The following is a 21460-nucleotide window of genomic DNA, read 5'->3' as shown; positions in this document are numbered from 1 at the left end:
GCAAGTGTGCGATCGCATGTGTAGCAAAGCGGTACAAAAAAGTTTTGTGCAGTCTCTGCGCAGCCCAGGACTTACTCAGCCGCTGCGATCACTTCAGCCTGTCCAGGGCCGGAATTGACGTCAGGAACCCGCCCTGCAAACGCCTGGACACGCCTGCGTTTTTCCAACCACTCCCACAAAACGGTCAGTTGTCACCCACAAACGCCCTCTTCCTGTCAATCTCCTTGCAATCTCCCGTGTGAATGGATCCTTCGCACAAACCCATTGCTGAGCGGCGATCCGCTTTGTAGCCATGCGACGCGCCTGCGCATTGCGGTGCATACGCATGCGCAGTTAAGACCTGACCACACGCTGTGCGAAAACGCTGCCTAGCGATCAGGTCTGAATTCCCTCCAATGTTGGGACGTATGATCACAAGCAGAAATCTGGTTATAATGATAAAAACACATTTGTATGTAAATAGTCTGCCGATATAGAAAAGCCTTTATCGTGTGTTACAAAATAAATACAATAAAATCCCCTTTATTTTGGTACTAAGCCTCGGAGAGAGAGATAAAGTGTAGAGAGATAAGGCTGGAGGTGTATAATAACTGCACATATAATAGTGAAGCAGGAAGCTACACCGACAAGATGTATTAACAGTTTGGGGGGGGGGGGGGGGGGGGGATACAATTGATCACAGGGGCGGTATTCAATTGATGCCCATTATTGCACCTATTAGCATCGGGTCTAGCCGCGTAAAGCAACTAAACCCATCTAAACGTATGTAGTGTCGCAAAAAGTCCTGTTTCAGCGTGCAAACGGGTCACTTGTGCATTTCAGCTCACCACCCCTGGGGGGGGTACGAGCTGAAATGCCAGTTCCTAAAATAATTAAATCCCCCCCTTGTCTGCCCCCGGCAGTTGCTGTTAGAGTGCATAACGCGTCAGCCTAGTGTCTCTCCCCCGGTCGGCTCCTCTGGGCATGAGTAAGATCTCGTTATTATTGCAAGATCAAATGTGAAGCCCGGAGCCGGCAGCCGCCGCAGAGCCGGCAGCCACCGCAGCCAGGGACAGAAGTATCCCTGCTGTGGAGATAGGGCAACGGCACCTCCAGCTGTCAGAATCGATAGCTGTAGCTGTCAGAAACGGTCAGTGCGTTCATACATTGCCCTGCATATCGCCATACGTTTTAGAAAGCGGCGCCGATATAGACAGGGGTACATAGCGGCCCTGTCATGTAGCGCACACCGGCACAGTAATACATGGGGGGGGAGTGGTATAAACGCACATAATGTGTGCTGATATCATTTCCCCCTCATATAGCTGCATAAAATGACAGAGGCTGGTAAGTTAGTACTTTATCTCTCTCCAAGGCTTAGTAAACAGACCCCTAAGCCCCATTAAATCAGGGTTCTATTGACTGTGTGAGATGTATTAAGTAGTGATAAGAGTGGAGATGTTGCCCATATGGGATAGCATTTATAAGTTCCGTCTGTAAAATGATAGGTACACGCTGGCTGGGCAGCTTCTACCAGTCTTTCACTGCTTGATACATGACAAGTCACCTGTGGATGGAACTGATACTCTGGCTGTTTGGGAATGTTACTTCACTGCTTCTTGTTTCTTCCCACCAATGTGCAGTTGAAGTGATTCCTCGGACTCTGGAGCGAGACAGCAAGAATCCTGTCACTCTGTACGTCGTGAAAGACAAGGTGAGAGCGGACACTACGCTGAGGGTTCATTTAGAAACTATATATATATGTGTGTGGGTGGCATATTTCCTCTTATGTAACACATTGGTAATAACAAATACTGCACCCAATTCTTAGTTCCATGTAAGTCCAACGGCACATACACCTGCATGCCATGCATAAGCACCTTGGCTGAGGGTTCATTGGCGACTTTATTGCTTCTAACATCGGCAGCGCATACTGCTCAAAATCAGACCCTTAGGCCCTCATTCCGAGTTGTTCGCTCGTTAGCTGCTTTTAGCAGCATTGCACACGCTAGGCCGCCGCCCTCTGGGAGTGTATCTTAGCTTAGCAGAATTGCAACGAAAGATTAGCAGAATTGCGAATAGAAATTTCTTAGCAGTTTCTGAGTAGCTCGAGACTTACTCCTACATTGCGATCAGCTCAGTCAGTTTCGTTCCTGGTTTGACGTCACAAACACACCCAGCGTTCGCCCAGACACTCCCCCGTTTCTTCAGACACTCCCGCGTTTTTCCCTGAAACGCCAGCGTTTTTCCGCACACTCCCATAAAACGGCCAGTTTCCGCCCAGAAACACCCACTTCCTGTCAATCACACTACGATCACCAGAACGATGAAAAAACTTTGTTAGGCCGTTAGTAAAATAACAAACTTTTGTGCAAATTTACTTGACGCAGGCGCACTGCGAACATTGCGCATGCGAGGTTTGCGACTAATCGCTCCGTAGCGAAAAAATCTAACGAGCGAACAACTCGGAATGACCCCCATCATTAGGTAAAGAGATGTAATACCATCACTGCATCACTAGGTGTCACTGTTGTTCTTTATATTGGCATAATCATTAGTGGAAACACTTCTATGTCCTCTTACTGAAGTGCAGAAATAAAACCATTTTGCACATGGCAACTCGCCCATGCTTTTAAATATGTACTAATTGTAAATAACAGCAGCACTATATCGTCTGGGTGTAGACTGTCAGTGTGAGCGAATGAGTGTCTGAGTTCACCACCAGTCCCACGTCCCACCGGCGACACTCCCATCACCGCGCGTCTCAGGACGCATGCACAGTGCGGCTTTTTAGTGAATTAAGATACATATGCGCAGTAAAGAAAGCCTGCTTAACTGCGTGAACATCGGCCCTGCATCCGGGACTGATATAGAGGTGGACGGAGACATGGCTGCCTCTATTGGTGGCAACCCGTCTGTAACTTTATGCAAATGATGCTGCAAACCCCTTCCCCTGTGACGCCCACTGTCAGCGTCCATAGCAGCTAAAATACCACTTTGTGCATCTTAAAACAGTCACACCATTAAAACCTGCACCAACCCTGTGGCAGACGCAGTTACTCCATCTATAGTAGGAAGTTGGAACGGTCTCCTATGTGAGCGCTTGTGTACGTCACCAATTCCACCGGAATACCAGTTACACTCCAATAATACGCCCAGCTCTGAGCGTGCGCTAAGCCATCCCCCAATAATGCAGAGGAGTGTCAAACACACAGGGGGGAATTCAAATGTTATCGCCTCCACTCTCCCCTCTAAAGTGACGGAAGATCGCAGGGTGGCGATATTCATTTGATGCCCCATATCTCGCTGATCGTGCCCATTACTGTCGGGTTTAGCCACGTAAAGTGCCTTAACCCGACTATACTAATTGGCGTGATTGGGAAAAGTGCAGTTTTTGGAGCCCAAGCGTTTCACTTTTCACACATTTTCGCTCGCCACCCCCGGCGGGGTGCAAGGTGAAATGTAGACTCCGGCAGCCAGTCGTGCCCGAACAGAACTACATTTTAATATCTCCGTTCGGCGCCATCTACGGGCTGCTGGTGTCTAAAAGATATGAATTCCACCCACGGACATGATCTCCAAGTGTCACCTTGTACAGTCACTGTGAGGAGCACTGCTAGTGAGAAGAGGAATGTCAGACACACAGACATGATCTCCAAGTGTCACCTCGTACAGTCACTGTGAGGAGCACTGCTAGTGAGGAGGGGAATGTCAGACACACAGACATGATCTCCAAGTGTCACCTCGTACAGTCACTGTGTGGAGCACTGCTAGTGAGGAGGGGAATGTCAGACACACAACATGATCTCCAAGTGTCATCTCTTACAGTCACTGAGAGGAGCACTGCTAGTGAGGAGGGGAATGTCAGACACATAGACATGATCTCCAAGTGTCACCTCTTACAGTCACTGCGAGGAGCACTGCTAGTGAGGAGGGGAATGTCAGACACACAACATGATCTCCAAGTGTCATCTCTTACAGTCACTGAGAGGAGCACTGCTAGTGAGGAGGGGAATGTCAGACACATAGACATGATCTCCAAGTGTCACCTCGTACAGTCACTGTGTGGAGCACTGCTAGTGAGGAGGGGAATGTCAGACACACAACATGATCTCCAAGTGTCATCTCTTACAGTCACTGAGAGGAGCACTGCTAGTGAGGAGGGGAATGTCAGACACATAGACATGATCTCCAAGTGTCACCTCTTACAGTCACTGCGAGGAGCACTGCTAGTGAGGAGGGGAATGTCAGACACACAACATGATCTCCAAGTGTCATCTCTTACAGTCACTGAGAGGAGCACTGCTAGTGAGGAGGGGAATGTCAGACACATAGACATGATCTCCAAGTGTCACCTCGTACAGTCACTGTGAGGAGCACTGCTAGTGAGGAGGGGAATGTCAGACACACAGACATGATCTCTAAGTGTCACCTCTTACAGTCACTGTGAGGAGCACTACTAGTGAGGAGAGGAATGTCAGACACACAACATGATCTCCAAGCGTCACCTCTTACAGTCACTGCGAGGAGCACTGCTAGTGATGAGGGGAATGTCAGACACACAGACATGATCTCCAAGTGTCACCTCTTACAGTCACTGTGAGGAGCACTGCTAGTGAGGAGAGGAATGTCAGACACACAGAACATGATCTCCAAGTGTCACCTCTTACAGTCACTGCGAGGAGCACTGCTAGTGAGGAGAGGAATGTCAGACACATAGACATGATCTCCAAGTGTCACCTCTTACAGTCACTGTGAGGAGCACTGCTAGTGAGGAGAGGAATGTCAGACACACAGACATGATCTCCAAGTGTCACCTCTTACAGTCACTGCGAGGAGCACTGCTAGTGAGGAGGGGAATGTCAGACACACAGAACATGATTTCCAAGTGTCACCTCTTACAGTCACTGTGAGGAGCACTGCTAGTGAGGAGAGGAATGTCAGACACACAACATGATCTCCAAGCGTCACCTCTTACAGTCACTGCGAGGAGCACTGCTAGTGAGGAGGGGAATGTCAGACACACAGACATGATCTCCAAGTGTCACCTCTTACAGTCACTGTGAGGAGCACTGCTAGTGAGGAGGGGAATGTCAGACACACAACATGATCTCCAAGCGTCACCTCTTACAGTCACTGCGAGGAGCACTACTAGTGATGAGAGGAATGTCAGACACATAGACATGATCTCCAAGTGTCACCTCTTACAGTCACTGTGAGGAGCACTGCTAGTGAGGAGAGGAATGTCAGACACACAGACATGATCTCCAAGTGTCACCTCTTACAGTCACTGTGAGGAGCACTGCTAGTGAGGAGAGGAATGTCAGACACATAGACATGATCTCCAAGTGTCACCTCTTACAGTCACTGTGAGGAGCACTGCTAGTGAGGAGAGGAATGTCAGACACACAGACATGATCTCCAAGCGTCACCTCTTACAGTCACTGCGAGGAGCACTACTAGTGATGAGAGGAATGTCAGACACATAGACATGATCTCCAAGTGTCACCTCTTACAGTCACTGTGAGGAGCACTGCTAGTGAGGAGGGGAATGTCAGACACATAGACATGATCTCCAAGTGTCACCTCTTACAGTCACTGTGAGGAGCACTGCTAGTGAGGAGAGGAATGTCAGACACACAGACATGATCTCCAAGCGTCACCTCTTACAGTCACTGCGAGGAGCACTACTAGTGATGAGAGGAATGTCAGACACATAGACATGATCTCCAAGTGTCACCTCTTACAGTCACTGCGAGGAGCACTGCTAGTGAGGAGGGGAATGTCAGACACACAACATGATCTCCAAGCGTCACCTCTTACAGTCACTGCGAGGAGCACTACTAGTGATGAGAGGAATGTCAGACACATAGACATGATCTCCAAGTGTCACCTCTTACAGTCACTGTGAGGAGCACTGCTAGTGAGGAGGGGAATGTCAGACACATAGACATGATCTCCAAGTGTCACCTCTTACAGTCACTGTGGGGAGCACTGCTAGTGAGGAGGGAATGTCAGACACACAACATGATCTCCAAGCGTCACCTCTTACAGTCACTGTGAGGAGCACTGCTAGTGAGGAGAGGAATGTCAGACACACAACATGATCTCCAAGCGTCACCTCTTACAGTTACTGTGAGGAGCACTACTAGTGAGGAGGGGATGTCAGACACACAACATGATCTCCAAGCGTCACCTCTTACAGTCACTGTGAGGAGCACTGCTAGTGAGGAGAGGAATGTCAGACACACAACATGATCTCCAAGTGTCACCTCGTACAGTCACTGCGAGGAGCACTGCTAGTGAGGAGGGGATGTCAGACACACAACATGATCTCCAAGTGTCACCTCTTACAGTCACTGCGAGGAGCACTACTAGTGAGGAGGGGAATGTCATACACACAGACATGATCTCCAAGTGTCACCTCTTACAATCACTGTGAGGAGCACTGCTAGTGAGGAGGGGAATGTCAGACATACAGACATGATCTCCAAGTGTCACCTCTTACAGTCACTGTGAGGAGCACTGCTAGTGAGGAGGGGAATGTCAGACACACAGACATGATCTCCAAGTGTCACCTCTTACAGTCACTGCGAGGAGCACTACTAGTGAGGAGGGGAATGTCAGACACACAGACATGATCTCCAAGTGTCACCTCTTACAGTCACTGTGAGGAGCACTGCTAGTGAGGAGGGGAATGTCAGACACACAGACATGATCTCCAAGTGTTACCTCTTACAGTCACTGCGAGGAGCACTGCTAGTGAGGAGGGGAATGTCAGACACACAGACATGATCTCCAAGTGTCCCCTTACAATCACTGTGAGGAGCACTGCTAGTGAGGAGGGGAATGTCAGACACACAGACATGATCTCCAAGTGTCACCTCTTACAGTCACTGTGAGGAGCACTGCTAGTGAGGAGGGGAATGTCAGACACACAGACATGATCTCCAAGTGTCACCTCTTACAGTCACTGCGAGGAGCACTGCTAGTGAGGAGGGGAATGTCTAACACACAGACATGATCTCCAAGTGTCGCCTCTTACAGTCACTGTGAGGAGCACTGCTAGTGAGGAGGGAAATGTCACACACAGACATGATCTCCAAGTGTCACCTCTTACATTCACTGTGAGGAGCACTGCTAGTGAGGAGGGGAATGTCAGACACATAGACATGATCTCCAAGTGCCACCTCTTACAGTCACTGTGAGGAGCACTACTAGTGAGGAGGGGAATGTCAGACACACAGACATGATCTCCAAGTGTCACCTCTTACAGTCACTGTGAGGAGCACTACTAGTGAGGAGGGGAATGTCAGACACACAGACATGATCTCCAAGTGTCACCTCTTACAGTCACTGTGAGGAGCACTACTAGTGAGGAGGGGAATGTCAGACACACAGACATGATCTCCAAGTGTCACCTCTTACAGTCACTGTGAGGAGCACTACTAGTGAGGAGGGGAATGTCAGACACACAGAACATGATCTCCAAGTGTCACCTCTTACAGTCACTGTGAGGAGCACTACTAGTGAGGAGAGGAATGTCAGACACACAGAACATGATCTCCAAGTGTCACCTCTTACAGTCACTGTGAGGAGCACTACTAGTGAGGAGAGGAATGTCAGACACACAGACATGATCTCCAAGTGTCACCTCTTACAGTCACTGTGAGGAGCACTACTAGTGAGGAGGGGAATGTCAGACACACAGACATGATCTCCAAGTGTTACCTCTTATAGTCACTGTGTGGAGCACTGCTAGTGAGGAGAGGAATGTCAGACACATAGACATGATCTCCAAGTGTTACCTCTTATAGTCACTGTGTGGAGCACTGCTAGTGAGGAGAGGAATGTCAGACACATAGACATGATCTCCAAGTGTCACCTCTTACAGTCACTGCGAGGAGCACTGCTAGTGAGGAGGGGAATGTCAGACACACAGACATGATCTCCAAGTGTCACCTCTTACAGTCACTGTGAGGAGCACTACTAGTGAGGAGGGGAATGTCAGACACACAGACATGATCTCCAAGTGTCACCTCTTACAGTCACTGTGAGGAGCACTGCTAGTGAGGAGGGGAATGTCAGACACACAGACATGATCTCCAAGTGTCACCTCTTACAGTTACTGCGAGGAGCACTGCTAGTGAGGAGAGGAATGTCAGACACACAGACATGATCTCCAAGTGTCACCTCTTACAGTCACTGCGAGGAGCACTGCTAGTGAGGAGGGGAATGTCAGACACACAGACATGATCTCCAAGTGTCACCTCTTACAGTCACTGTGAGGAGCACTACTAGTGAGGAGGGGAATGTCAGACACACAGACATGATCTCCAAGTGTCACCTCTTACAGTCACTGTGAGGAGCACTACTAGTGAGGAGGGGAATGTCAGACACATAGACATGATCTCCAAGTGTCACCTCTTACATTCACTGCGAGGAGCACTGCTAGTGAGGAGGGGAATGTCAGACACACAGAACATGATCTCCAAGTGTCACCTCTTACAGTCACTGCGAGGAGCACTGCTAGTGAGGAGGGGAATGTCAGACACACAGACATGATCTCCAAGTGTCACCTCTTACAGTCACTGTGAGGAGCACTACTAGTGAGGAGGGGAATGTCAGACACACAGACATGATCTCCAAGTGTCACCTCTTACAGTCACTGTGAGGAGCACTACTAGTGAGGAGGGGAATGTCAGACACATAGACATGATCTCCAAGTGTCACCTCTTACAGTCACTGCGAGGAGCACTGCTAGTGAGGAGGGGAATGTCAGACACACAGAACATGATCTCCAAGTGTCACCTCTTACAGTCACTGTGAGGAGCACTGCTAGTGAGGAGGGGAATGTCAGACACACAGAACATGATCTCCAAGTGTCACCTCTTACAGTCACTGTGAGGAGCACTACTAGTGAGGAGGGGAATGTCAGACACACAACATGATCTCCAAGTGTCACCTCTTACAGTCACTGTGAGGAGCACAACTAGTGAGGAGGGGAATGTCAGACACACAGACATGATCTCCAAGTGTCACCTCTTACAGTTACTGCGAGGAGCACTGCTAGTGAGGAGAGGAATGTCAGACACACAGACATGATCTCCAAGTGTCACCTCTTACAGTCACTGTGAGGAGCACTACTAGTGAGGAGGGGAATGTCAGACACACAGACATGATCTCCAAGTGTCACCTCTTACAGTCACTGTGAGGAGCACTGCTAGTGAGGAGGGGAATGTCAGACACACAGACATGATCTCCAAGTGTCACCTCTTACAGTTACTGCGAGGAGCACTGCTAGTGAGGAGAGGAATGTCAGACACACAGACATGATCTCCAAGTGTCACCTCTTACAGTCACTGCGAGGAGCACTGCTAGTGAGGAGGGGAATGTCAGACACACAGACATGATCTCCAAGTGTCACCTCTTACAGTCACTGTGAGGAGCACTACTAGTGAGGAGGGGAATGTCAGACACACAGACATGATCTCCAAGTGTCACCTCTTACAGTCACTGTGAGGAGCACTACTAGTGAGGAGGGGAATGTCAGACACATAGACATGATCTCCAAGTGTCACCTCTTACATTCACTGCGAGGAGCACTGCTAGTGAGGAGGGGAATGTCAGACACACAGAACATGATCTCCAAGTGTCACCTCTTACAGTCACTGCGAGGAGCACTGCTAGTGAGGAGGGGAATGTCAGACACACAGACATGATCTCCAAGTGTCACCTCTTACAGTCACTGTGAGGAGCACTACTAGTGAGGAGGGGAATGTCAGACACACAGACATGATCTCCAAGTGTCACCTCTTACAGTCACTGTGAGGAGCACTACTAGTGAGGAGGGGAATGTCAGACACATAGACATGATCTCCAAGTGTCACCTCTTACAGTCACTGCGAGGAGCACTGCTAGTGAGGAGGGGAATGTCAGACACACAGAACATGATCTCCAAGTGTCACCTCTTACAGTCACTGTGAGGAGCACTGCTAGTGAGGAGGGGAATGTCAGACACACAGAACATGATCTCCAAGTGTCACCTCTTACAGTCACTGTGAGGAGCACTACTAGTGAGGAGGGGAATGTCAGACACACAACATGATCTCCAAGTGTCACCTCTTACAGTCACTGTGAGGAGCACAACTAGTGAGGAGGGGAATGTCAGACACATAGACATGATCTCCAAGTGTTATCTCTTACAGTCACTGCGAGGAGCACTGCTAGTGAGGAGGGAAATGTCTAACACACAGACATGATCTCCAAGTGTCACCTCTTACAGTCACTGTGAGGAGCACTGCTAGTGAGGAGGGAAATGTCAGACACACAGACATGATCTCCAAGTGTCACCTCTTACAGTCACTGTGAGGAGCACTACTAGTGAGGAGGGAAATGTCTAACACACAGACATGATCTCCAAGTGTCACCTCTTACAGTCACTGTGAGGAGCACTGCTAGTGAGGAGGGGAATGTCAGACACATAGACATTATCTTCAAGTGTCACCTCTTACAGTCACTGTGAGGAGCACTGCTAGTGAGGAGGTGAATGTCAGACACACAGACATGATCTCCAAGTGTCACCTCTTACAGTCACTGCGAGGAGCACTACTAGTGAGGAGGGGAATGTCAGACACACAGACATGATCTCCAAGTGTCACCTCTTACAGTCACTGCGAGGAGCACTGCTAGTGAGGAGAGGAATGTTAGACACACAGACATGATCTCCAAGTGTCACCTCTTACAGTCACTGCGAGGAGCACTGCTAGTGAGGAGGGGAATGTCAGACACACAGACATGATCTCCATGTGTCACCTCTTACAGTCACTGTGAGGAGCACTACTAGTGAGGAGGGGAATGTCAGACACACAGACATGATCTCCAAGTGTCACCTCTTACAGTCACTGCGAGGAGCACTGCTAGTGAGGAGGGGAATGTCTAGCACACAGACATGATCTCCAATGTCACCTCTTACAGTCACTGCGAGGAGCACTGCTAGTGATGAGAATGTCAGACACACAGACATGATCTCCAAGTGTCACCTCTTACAGTCACTTTGAGGAGCACTGCTAGTGATGAGAATGTCAGACACACAGACATGATCTCCAAGTGCCACCTCTTACAGTCACTGCGAGGAGCACTGCTAGTGAGGAGGGTAATGTTAGACACACAGACATGATCTCCAAGTGTCGCCTCTTACAGTCACTGCGAGGAGCACTGCTAGTGAGGAGGGGAATGTCAGTGTTATGCACACCAGTGCCAGCAGGAATGTACTGGTGTCTGAACGGTGAGGGATGCAAAACAAATGAACTCACAGACAGACTGGGGAATATGACATTACATACACAGAAGGTGATAGGGTAACAAAATAAACACAAAGTGAACAGAGAATAAACTGGGTGTCTCCCTAGTATTAGGAATGCTCAGATGGAAAGAAGCGAGATGTAGTGATTTAATACGTAGAGAACCCGAAATGCTGTTGCTAAGGGCAACAGCAAAACCCTAAAGGGTTACCAACGGGTGTGGCAGTAAACTCCTTGGTCAGAGATGGAATAATAGACACAAGGAGAGTCTCCACAATCCTAGTCCTCACTTGCAGTGCACTGGTTCAGCTTACTGCCACTAAACTGACACCTGAACACCTTGCACAGTGAGAAAGGATTTTGGCAGGCAAGTCTGAGAATACAGCCGCAAACTTGCTAGGTTCACAGAGTAGCAAAAGAACCCCAGCAGGTTAAACGACTGACTCCAGTCTTACTGCTAGGTCTGGATTGGCAGAGTGTAATACCAAATCCCAAGGCCTATTTGCAATAAGCAACAAAAAAATACAAAGTTTACACAGTACTAGCTAGCTTTCAGGAACTGACTGACCAACAAAGATTCAGCAGCATCTGCCTAACCTGAGAAGAGGGTTTATATAGCAGGTGCTGTCCACGCCCCACTCAGACCTCATAGACTGTGAGCACAAAAACCAGCACCGGATCCCCTGCCGTGTACAGAGCCTGTAACCACTGCACAGCAAAAGACCTGAACCGGAGTATCAGCTACGCTCAGGTTACTCCGCTAGCACTTGTCTCCCGGTTGCCATGACGACGTGGCAGCACAGAGCAGGAGACCCTAACAGTACCCCCCCTCTGCCGAGGGGTCAAAGAACCCCTACCACCGGGTTTATCGGGGAACTGCGAGAAGAAAGAGCGTAACAGTCTGGGGGCATGAAGATCACAACTGCGCACCCATGACCGCTCCTCTGGGCCATACCCCTTCCAGTGCACCAAAAATGACAGCCGACCCCGAACCATCTTGGAGTCAAGAATCCTTTCAACAACAAACTCCCTCTGGCCACGTATCAGAAGAGGGGAAGGTCTTCCACTGGAAGAAGGATTACTAATCGCCCGTTTTAAAAGGGAACAATGAAATGTTTTATTGATACCCAAAGAACGGGGTAGATCTAACTGAAATGCCACCGGATTGATAACCCTAGTGATCTTATAAGGACCGATGAACCGGGGGCCTAACTTATGAGATGGCTGTCTCAACTTCAAATTCTTGGTAGACAACCAGACGAAGTCTCCTAATTTGAAGCTGCAGGGTCTTTTCCACTTATCAAAAACCCTTTTGGTCACTAATGACACAGACACAAGGGCTTTCTTCACTTTCCTCCAAATACCTCTAAGGACCGAAACCACAGAGGAACCACCAGGCGTGGAGTCCAGGGGGTCAAAAGAATTGGCCTTAGGATGATTCCCATACACACAAAGGAAGGGAGAGATCCCTGTAGCAGAGTGAGCCGCGTTGTTATAGGCAAACTCCGCCATGGACAGATGAGCCACCCAGTCAGTCTGACACTTGGAGACATAACACCTGAGGAACTGCTCCAAGGACTGGTTCACCCTTTCAGTCTGCCCATTAGACTGCGGATGGTAGCCTGACGACAAGCTGACAGAAATCTGGAGATCGGAACAAAATGCCCTCCAGAATTTGGCCACAAACTGGGATCCGCGGTCAGAGAGCACATCAAGTGGCAACCCGTGGAGGCGCACAACATGCAGCATAAATAATTTAGACAGGCGTCTGGCCGATGGCAGCCCAACCAATGGAACGAAGTGCGCCATCTTCGAAAACCTGTCAACGACAACCCAGATGGCTGTCATCCCCGAGGATTTGGGCAAGTCCACCACAAAATCCATTGAAATGTGGGTCCATGGCTTAGATGGAATAGAGAGTGGATGTAATGGGCCAACAGGAACCCCTCTAGGAGTCTTATTTCGGGCACAGATGTCACATGCCCGAACCCACTGATCCACATCCCTAGCCACCGAGGGCCACCACACCGCCCTAGATAGCAACTCCTGAGTTCTGGCAATACCCGGGTGACCTGCCGACTTCTTGGCATGGAATTCCAGGAACACTCGCTGTCTTAACCTAGGAGGCACAAACAAAAGACCTACCGGAAGGTCTGGAGGAGCCTGCTCTTGTGCTCTAAGGACTAATGACAAGAGGTCCTGGGTAATGCCCACTTTAATACATGATGGGGACACAATGGGCAATGGCTCCTCGGTGGTCTCCTGGATTGGAGCAAAACTCCGTGAGAGCGCATCAGCCTTGATGTTTTTTGACCCAGGGCGATATGTTATCAAAAAATTAAAGCGAGCAAAAAACAAAGCCCATCGTGCCTGCCTGGCATTGAGGCGCTTCGCTGACTCTAAATATGCCAAATTCTTATGGTCGGTGAGAATTGAGACCACAAACTTAGCCCCCTCAAGCCAGTGTCTCCACTCCTCGAGTGCATCCTTAATAGCCAACAATTCCCGGTTACCCACGTCATAATTCATCTCGGCAGGCGAAAATTTACGGGAAAAGTAAGCACAGGGATGAAGGCGATTATCAGACACCCCCATCTGAGAGAGCACTGCCCCAATACCCATCTCAGAGGCATCCACCTCCACCACAAAAGGACGCTCTGGATCTGGGTGTCGCAGCACCTTGGCCGAGACAAATGCCCTTTTGAGACGGGCAAAAGCCGCTTTGGCCTCACAAGACCAGTGAGCAACATCCGCCCCTTTCTTAGTGAGTGCCACCAAGGGCGCCACTATAGACGAAAATCCAGCGATAAATCGTCTATAAAAATTCGCAAAGCCCAGAAAACGCTGAAGCGCCTTCAAACTAGTGGGCTGCACCCAATCCAGGACTGCCTGTACCTTGGAACCCTCCATTTGGAAACCTTCTGGGGAGATAATATATCCTAGAAATGCGATTTGCTGAACTTCAAATTCGCACTTCTCCAGCTTCGACCCCAAGCCGGTGGTCTCTGAGTTTCTGGAGGACTAAGCGTACATGCTTCCGATGTTCCTCCAGGGAATGGGAGAAGATTAGGAAGTCATCTAAGTATACAACTAAGAATCTATCCAAATATTCCCTGAGCACATCGTTCATGAAGTCCTGAAAGACTGCCGGGGCATTACAGAGCCCAAAAGGCATCACCAAATATTCATAATGCCCTGAGTGGGTATTAAAGGCAGTCTTCCATTCATCCCCCTCTCTTATTCGGATTAGATTGACCTACGCAGTGCGTACAATCTTAGAAAAAATGGTGGCAGTACGAAGCTGGTCAAACAAGACCGAAATGAGAGGCAGTGGGTATGAGTTTTTAATCGTGATACGGTTCAATTCCCTGAAGTCGATGCATGGTCGCAACGAACCGTCCTTTTTACCCACGAAGAAGAACCCCGACCCAACTGGAGACTGTGAAGGTCTGATAAATCCCTTAGCCAAGTTCTCCTGAATGTACTCTGCCATAGCCTGAGTCTCAGGACGTGACAGGGAGTACAACCTGCTCTTGGGAAGCTTAGCATTCGGCAACAAATCAATGGCACAGTCATAGGGGCGATGGGGAGGTAGTACCTCTGCAACTCTTTTGGAGAACACGTCCGCAAAATCTGCATAACATCCTGGCAATCCTGGCAAACTTAGCTGCGAAAGCCTGACTGGAAGGCTCAAGCAACTCCTGAAACAATCAGTACCCCAACTAAGAATCTCCCCAGAGACCCAGTCAAATTGAGGATTGTGGGCCCTTAACCAGGGTAACCCCAACACCAATGGGGCAAAAGTACAGACAGTCACATAAAAGGACAATTTTTCAGAGTGTGTGGCTCCAATAAACAAATAAATCTGGCTAGTGCAAGAGGTAATTTTACCCTGGGATAATGGTTCCCCGTTTAACCAACAAATCTCAATTTCCGATGCCAAGGGTACTAATGGAACAGAGTGTTTCAGGGCGAATTGGCGGTCCATAAAAACCCCGTCGGCCCCACTGTCCACAAAGGCCTCAGTCTTGACAGTTTGACCGAGGATCTTCAAGGTCACCGGAATGATAAAAGTCTTCTTGGGAAATTCCGACTTCTGACCTGACAGGATATTTCCCATCACCCTCAGGCCCTGAAGTTTTCCGGCTTTTCTGGGCATGATACTACCACATGACCTTTATTCCCACAGTACAAACATAACCCCTGCTGTCTCCTCCGCGTCTTCTCACGCGAGGAGAGGCGGGTAGCCCCAATCTGCATAGGCTCCTCGGAAAATTCCTCAGAGTCTGAGGTTCCCTTGGGAAAGAAGGAAACCTCGGTCTCCCTTTCAAGCCTGCGCTCTCTCAGCCGTCTATCCACCCGAATGGATAACTGCATGAGCTGATCCAAGCTATCAGGCAAGGGATATTGTACCAGTTGGTCTTTTAACTGGTTAGAAAGACCTCTTCGGTACTGGTGTCTCAGGGCTGGGTCATTCCACTGGGTATCATGGGCCAACCTCCGAAACTCCGTACAATAAACCTCAACTGGCCTTCGCCCTTGCTTAAGGATCGAAATCTGAGCCTCGGCTGAGGCCGTCTTGTCAGGGTCATCATACAACATGCCCAGTGCCGTAAAAAAAAGCATCAACACTTTTAAGCGACGGACAGTCAGGCTGCAACCCATATGCCCAGACCTGTGGGTCTCCTTGTAGCAAGGAAATCACTATGCCCACCCGCTGAATCTCCGACCCAGAAGACTGAGGCCTAAGCTGGAAATATAGCTTGCAGCTCTCCTTGAAACAAAAGAACTGCGAGCGATCTCCAGAAAAACGATCCGGGAGATTTACTTTCGGCTCCTTAACCCCTGAAGGTACTGCTGCTGCGGGAGCTCCGCCAGCGTCCTGCGAGGTGTGCATTTTAATGGACAAATCATTAAATTGTCGTGTCAGGACCTGCACCTGATCGACCACCTGTTGCAAAGTATTTTGAGGGGTATGCTCCATATTCCCACAAAATTTCAACAGGAGTATTAGGCTGCTGAATATGTTATGCACACCAGTGCCAGCAGGAATGTACTGGTGTCTGAACGGTGAGGGATGCAAAACAAATGAACTCACAGACAGACTGGGGAATATGACATTACATACACAGAAGGTGATAGGGTAACAAAATAAACACAAAGTGAACAGAGAAGAAACTGGGTGTCTCCCTAGTATTAAGAATGCTCAGATGGAAAGAAGCGAGATGTAGTGATTTAATACGTAGAGAACCCGAAATGCTGTTGCTAAGGGCAACAGCAAAACCCTAAAGGGTTACCAACGGGTGTGGCAGTAAACTCCTTGGTGAGAGATGGAATAATAGACACAAGGAGAGTCTCCACAATCCTAGTCCTCACTTGCAGTGCACTGGTTCAGCTTACTGCCACTAAACTGACACCTGTCCTGAACACCTTGCACAGTGAGAAAGGATTTTGGCAGGCAAGTCTGAGAATACAGTCGCAAACTTGCTAGGTTCACAGAGTAGCAAAAGAACCCCAGCAGGTTAAATGACTGACTCCAGTCTTACTGCTAGGTCTGGATTGGCAGAGTGTAATACCAAATCCCAAGGCCTATTTGCAGTAAGCAACAAACAAATACAAAGTTTACACAGTACTAGCTAGCTTTCAGGAACTGACTAACCAACAAAGATTCAGCAGCATCTGCCTAACCTGAGAAGAGGGTTTATATAGCAGGTGCTGTCCACGCCCCACTCAGACCTCACAGACTGTGAGCACAAAAACCAGCACCGGATCCCCTGCCGTGCACAGAGCCTGTAACCACTGCACAGCAAAAGACCCGAACCGGAGTATCAGCTACGCTCAGGTTACTCCGCTAGCACTTGTCTCCCGGTTGCCATGACGATGTGGCAGCACAGAGCAGGAGACCCTAACAGTCAGAGACACAGACATGATCTCCAAGTCTCACCTCTTACAGTCACTGCGAGGAGCACTGCTAGTGAGGAGGGGAATGTCATACACACAGACATGATCTCCAAGTGTCACCTCTTACAGTCACTGCGAGGAGCACTGCTAGTGATGAGAATGTCAGACACACAGACATGATCTCCAAGTGTCACCTCTTACAGTCACTGTGAGGAGCACTGCTAGTGAGGAGAGGAATGTCAGACACACAGACATGATCTCCAAGTGTCACCTCTTACAGTCACTGTGAGGAGCACTACTAGTGAGGAGGGGAATGTCAGACACACAGACATGATCTCCAAGTGTCATCTCTTACAGTCACTGTGAGGAGCACTACTAGTGAGGAGGGGAATGTCAGACACACAGACATGATCTCCAAGTGTCATCTCTTACAGTCACTGTGAGGAGCACTGCTAGTGATGAGAATGTCAGACACACAGACATGATCTCCAAGTGTCACCTCTTACAGTCACTGCGAGGAGCACTACTAGTGAGGAGGGGAATGTCAGACACACAGACATGATCTCCAAGTGTCATCTCTTACAGTCACTGCGAGGAGCACTGCTGGTGAGGGGAATGTCATACACACAGACATGATCTCCAAGTGTCACCTCTTACAGTCACTGTGAGGAGCACTGCTAGTGAGGAGGGGAATGTCAGACACACAGACATGATCTCCAAGTGTCACCTCTTACAGTCACTGTGAGGAGCACTGCTAGTGAGGAGGGGAATGCCAGACACACAACATGATCTCCAAGTGTCACCTCTTACAGTCACTGTGAGGAGCACTGCTAGTGAGGAGGGGAATGCCAGACACACAACATGATCTCCAAGTGTCACCTCTTACAGTCACTGTGAGGAGCACTGCTAGTGAGGAGGGGAATGTCAGACACACAGACATGATCTCCAAGTGTCACCTCTTACAGTCACTGTGAGGAGCACTACTAGTGAGGAGGGGAATGTCAGACACACAACATGATCTCCAAGTGTCACCTCTTACAGTCACTGTGAGGAGCACTGCTAGTGAGGAGGGGAATGTCAGACACACAACATGATCTCCAAGTGTCACCTCTTACAGTCACTGTGAGGAGCACTGCTAGTGAGGAGGGGAATGTCAGACACACAACATGATCTCCAAGTGTCATCTCTTACAGTCACTGTGAGGAGCACTGCTAGTGATGAGAATGTCAGACACACAGACATGATCTCCAAGTGTCATCTCTTACAGTCACTGCGAGGAGCACTGCTGGTGAGGGGAATGTCATACACACAGACATGATCTCCAAGTGTCACCTCTTACAGTCACTGTGAGGAGCACTGCTAGTGAGGAGGGGAATGTCAGACACACAGACATGATCTCCAAGTGTCACCTCTTACAGTCACTGCGAGGAGCACTGCTAGTGAGGGGAATGTCATACACACAGACATGATCTCCAGGTGTCACCTCTTACAGTCACTGTGAGGAGCACTGCTAGTGAGGAGGGGAATGTCAGACACACAGACATGATCTCCAAGTGTCATCTCTTACAGTCACTGTGAGGAGCACTGCTAGTGAGGAGGGGAATGCCAGACACACAACATGATCTCCAAGTGTCACCTCTTACAGTCACTGTGAGGAGCACTGCTAGTGAGGAGGGGAATGCCAGACACACAACATGATCTCCAAGTGTCACCTCTTACAGTCACTGTGAGGAGCACTACTAGTGAGGAGGGGAATGTCAGACACACAGACATGATCTCCAAGTGTCACCTCTTACAGTCACTGTGAGGAGCACTGCTAGTGAGGAGGGGATGTCAGACACACAACATGATCTCCAAGTGTCACCTCTTACAGTCACTGTGAGGAGCACTGCTAGTGAGGAGGGGAATGTCAGACACACAGACATGATCTCCAAGTGTCACCTCTTACAGTCACTGTGAGGAGCACTGCTAGTGAGGAGGGGAATGTCAGACACACAGACATGATCTCCAAGTGTCATCTCTTACAGTCACTGTGAGGAGCACTACTAGTGAGGAGGGGAATGTCAAACACACAGACATGATCTCCAAGTGTCACCTCTTATAGTCACTGTGAGGAGCACTACTAGTGAGGAGGGGAATGTCAGACACACAGACATGATCTCCAAGTGTCACCTCTTACAGTCACTGTGAGGAGCACTGCTAGTGAGGAGGGGAATGTCAGACACACAGACATGATCTCCAAGTGTCACCTCTTACAGTCACTGTGAGGAGCACTGCTAGTGAGGAGGGGAATGTCAGACACACAGACATGATCTCCAAGTGTCACCTCTTACAGTCATTGTGAGGAGCACTGCTAGTGAGGAGGAAAATGTCAGACACACAGACATGATCTCCAAGTGTCACCTCTTACAGTCACTGTGAGGAGCACTGCTAGTGAGGAGGGGAATGTCAGACACACAGACATGATCTCCAAGTGTCACCTCTTACAGTCACTGTGAGGAGCACTGCTAGTGAGGAGGGGAATGTCAGACACACAGACATGATCTCCAAGTGTCACCTCTTACAGTCATTGTGAGGAGCACTGCTAGTGAGGAGGAAAATGTCAGACACACAGACATGATCTCCAAGTGTCACCTCTTACAGTCACTGTGAGGAGCACTGCTAGTGAGGAGGGAAATGTCAGACACACAGACATGATCTCCAAGTGTCACCTCTTACAGTCACTGTGAGGAGCACTGCTAGTGAGGAGGGGAATGCCAGACACACAACATGATCTCCAAGTGTCACCTCTTACAGTCACTGTGAGGAGCACTACTAGTGAGGAGGAGAATGTCAGACACACAGACATGATCTCCAAGTGTCACCTCTTACAGTCACTGTGAGGAGCACTGCTAGTGAGGAGGGGATGTCAGACACACAACATGATCTCCAAGTGTCACCTCTTACAGTCACTGTGAGGAGCACTGCTAGTGAGGAGGGGAATGTCAGACACACAGACATGATCTCCAAGTGTCACCTCTTACAGTCACTGTGAGGAGCACTGCTAGTGAGGAGGGGAATGTCAGACACACAGACATGATCTCCAAGTGTCATCTCTTACAGTCACTGTGAGGAGCACTACTAGTGAGGAGGGGAATGTCAGACACACAGACATGATCTCCAAGTGTCACCTCTTATAGTCACTGTGAGGAGCACTACTAGTGAGGAGGGAAATGTCTAACACACAGACATGATCTCCAAGTGTCGCCTCTTACAGTCACTGTGAGGAGCACTGCTAGTGATGAGAGGAATGTCAGACACACAGACATGATCTCCAAGTGTCACCTCTTACAGTCACTGTGAGGAGCACTGCTAGTGAGGAGGGGAATGTCAGACACACAGACATGATCTCCAAGTGTCACCTCTTACAGTCACTGTGAGGAGCACTGCTAGTGAGGAGGGAAATGTCAGACACACAGACATGATCTCCAAGTGTCACCTCTTACAGTCACTGTGAGGAGCACTACTAGTGAGGAGGGGAATGTCAGGCACACAAACATGATCTCCAAGTGTCACCTCTTACAGTCAATGCGAGGAGCACTAATAGTGAGGAGGGGAATGTCAGACACAGAGCCGGCCCTAACTGATATGATGCCCTAGGCAAGATTTTGTCTGGTGCCCCCTAGCAGAACCGCTAGTTCCGCCTCTGACCCTGTACCCCTTTCCCAGCACCATCACCCCCCACCCATAGCAGTCCTTTTTTTTTTTCTACCCCCTGCAATTTAAATAACAGTGTGCACATTCGGCGCACAGCCCAAAAAGGTATGTGTTTTTGCTGCAAGGGGCATGGCCACACAATAGTACCCCCAATTCAACTTATGCCTTGCAGTAGTGCAACTTTATTCACAATGTATAATGCGAGTGTCCCTTATTCACATTACATCACACAGTAGTACCATTTTACCTTATATACGTTACTCCTCACAGTAGTGCCCCTCATTCACATAACATCATACTGAATTGCTCCTTATTCACATTACACCACACCATATTGCTCTTTATTCTCATTACACCACACCATATTGCTCCTTATTCACATTACACCACACTATATTGCTCTTTATTCACATTAGACTACACAATGTGCCCTTTCTATACATTACGCCACACAGTAGAGCACCTTACACACATAATGCCACACATTGGTAATGCATTTATACACATAATACCACACATTAATGCCCCTTACACATATGACACACATTATTAATGTCCTTATAAACATAATGCGCCTTACA

The 21460-nt window shown here is 49.0% G+C and overlaps 1 protein-coding gene across 1 annotated transcript in view; it reads left to right on the top strand.

Annotated features, from left to right (window-relative positions):
* Positions 1-21460, top strand: part of HEPACAM (hepatic and glial cell adhesion molecule) — a 182609-nt gene that overhangs the window by 125291 nt on the left and 35858 nt on the right. Inside the window, exon 6 of the mRNA XM_063943754.1 lies at positions 1623-1693. Within this exon, the coding sequence (XP_063799824.1) occupies positions 1623-1693 (71 nt within the window). The remainder of the gene's footprint in view (positions 1-1622; positions 1694-21460) is intronic.

This window comes from Pseudophryne corroboree, chromosome 10 (genome assembly GCF_028390025.1).
Source record: "Pseudophryne corroboree isolate aPseCor3 chromosome 10, aPseCor3.hap2, whole genome shotgun sequence".
Classification (NCBI taxonomy): domain Eukaryota; kingdom Metazoa; phylum Chordata; class Amphibia; order Anura; family Myobatrachidae; genus Pseudophryne; species Pseudophryne corroboree.
The sequence above is the reverse complement of the archived record's forward strand: the minus strand, read 5'-3'. Positions and strand labels throughout refer to the sequence as shown.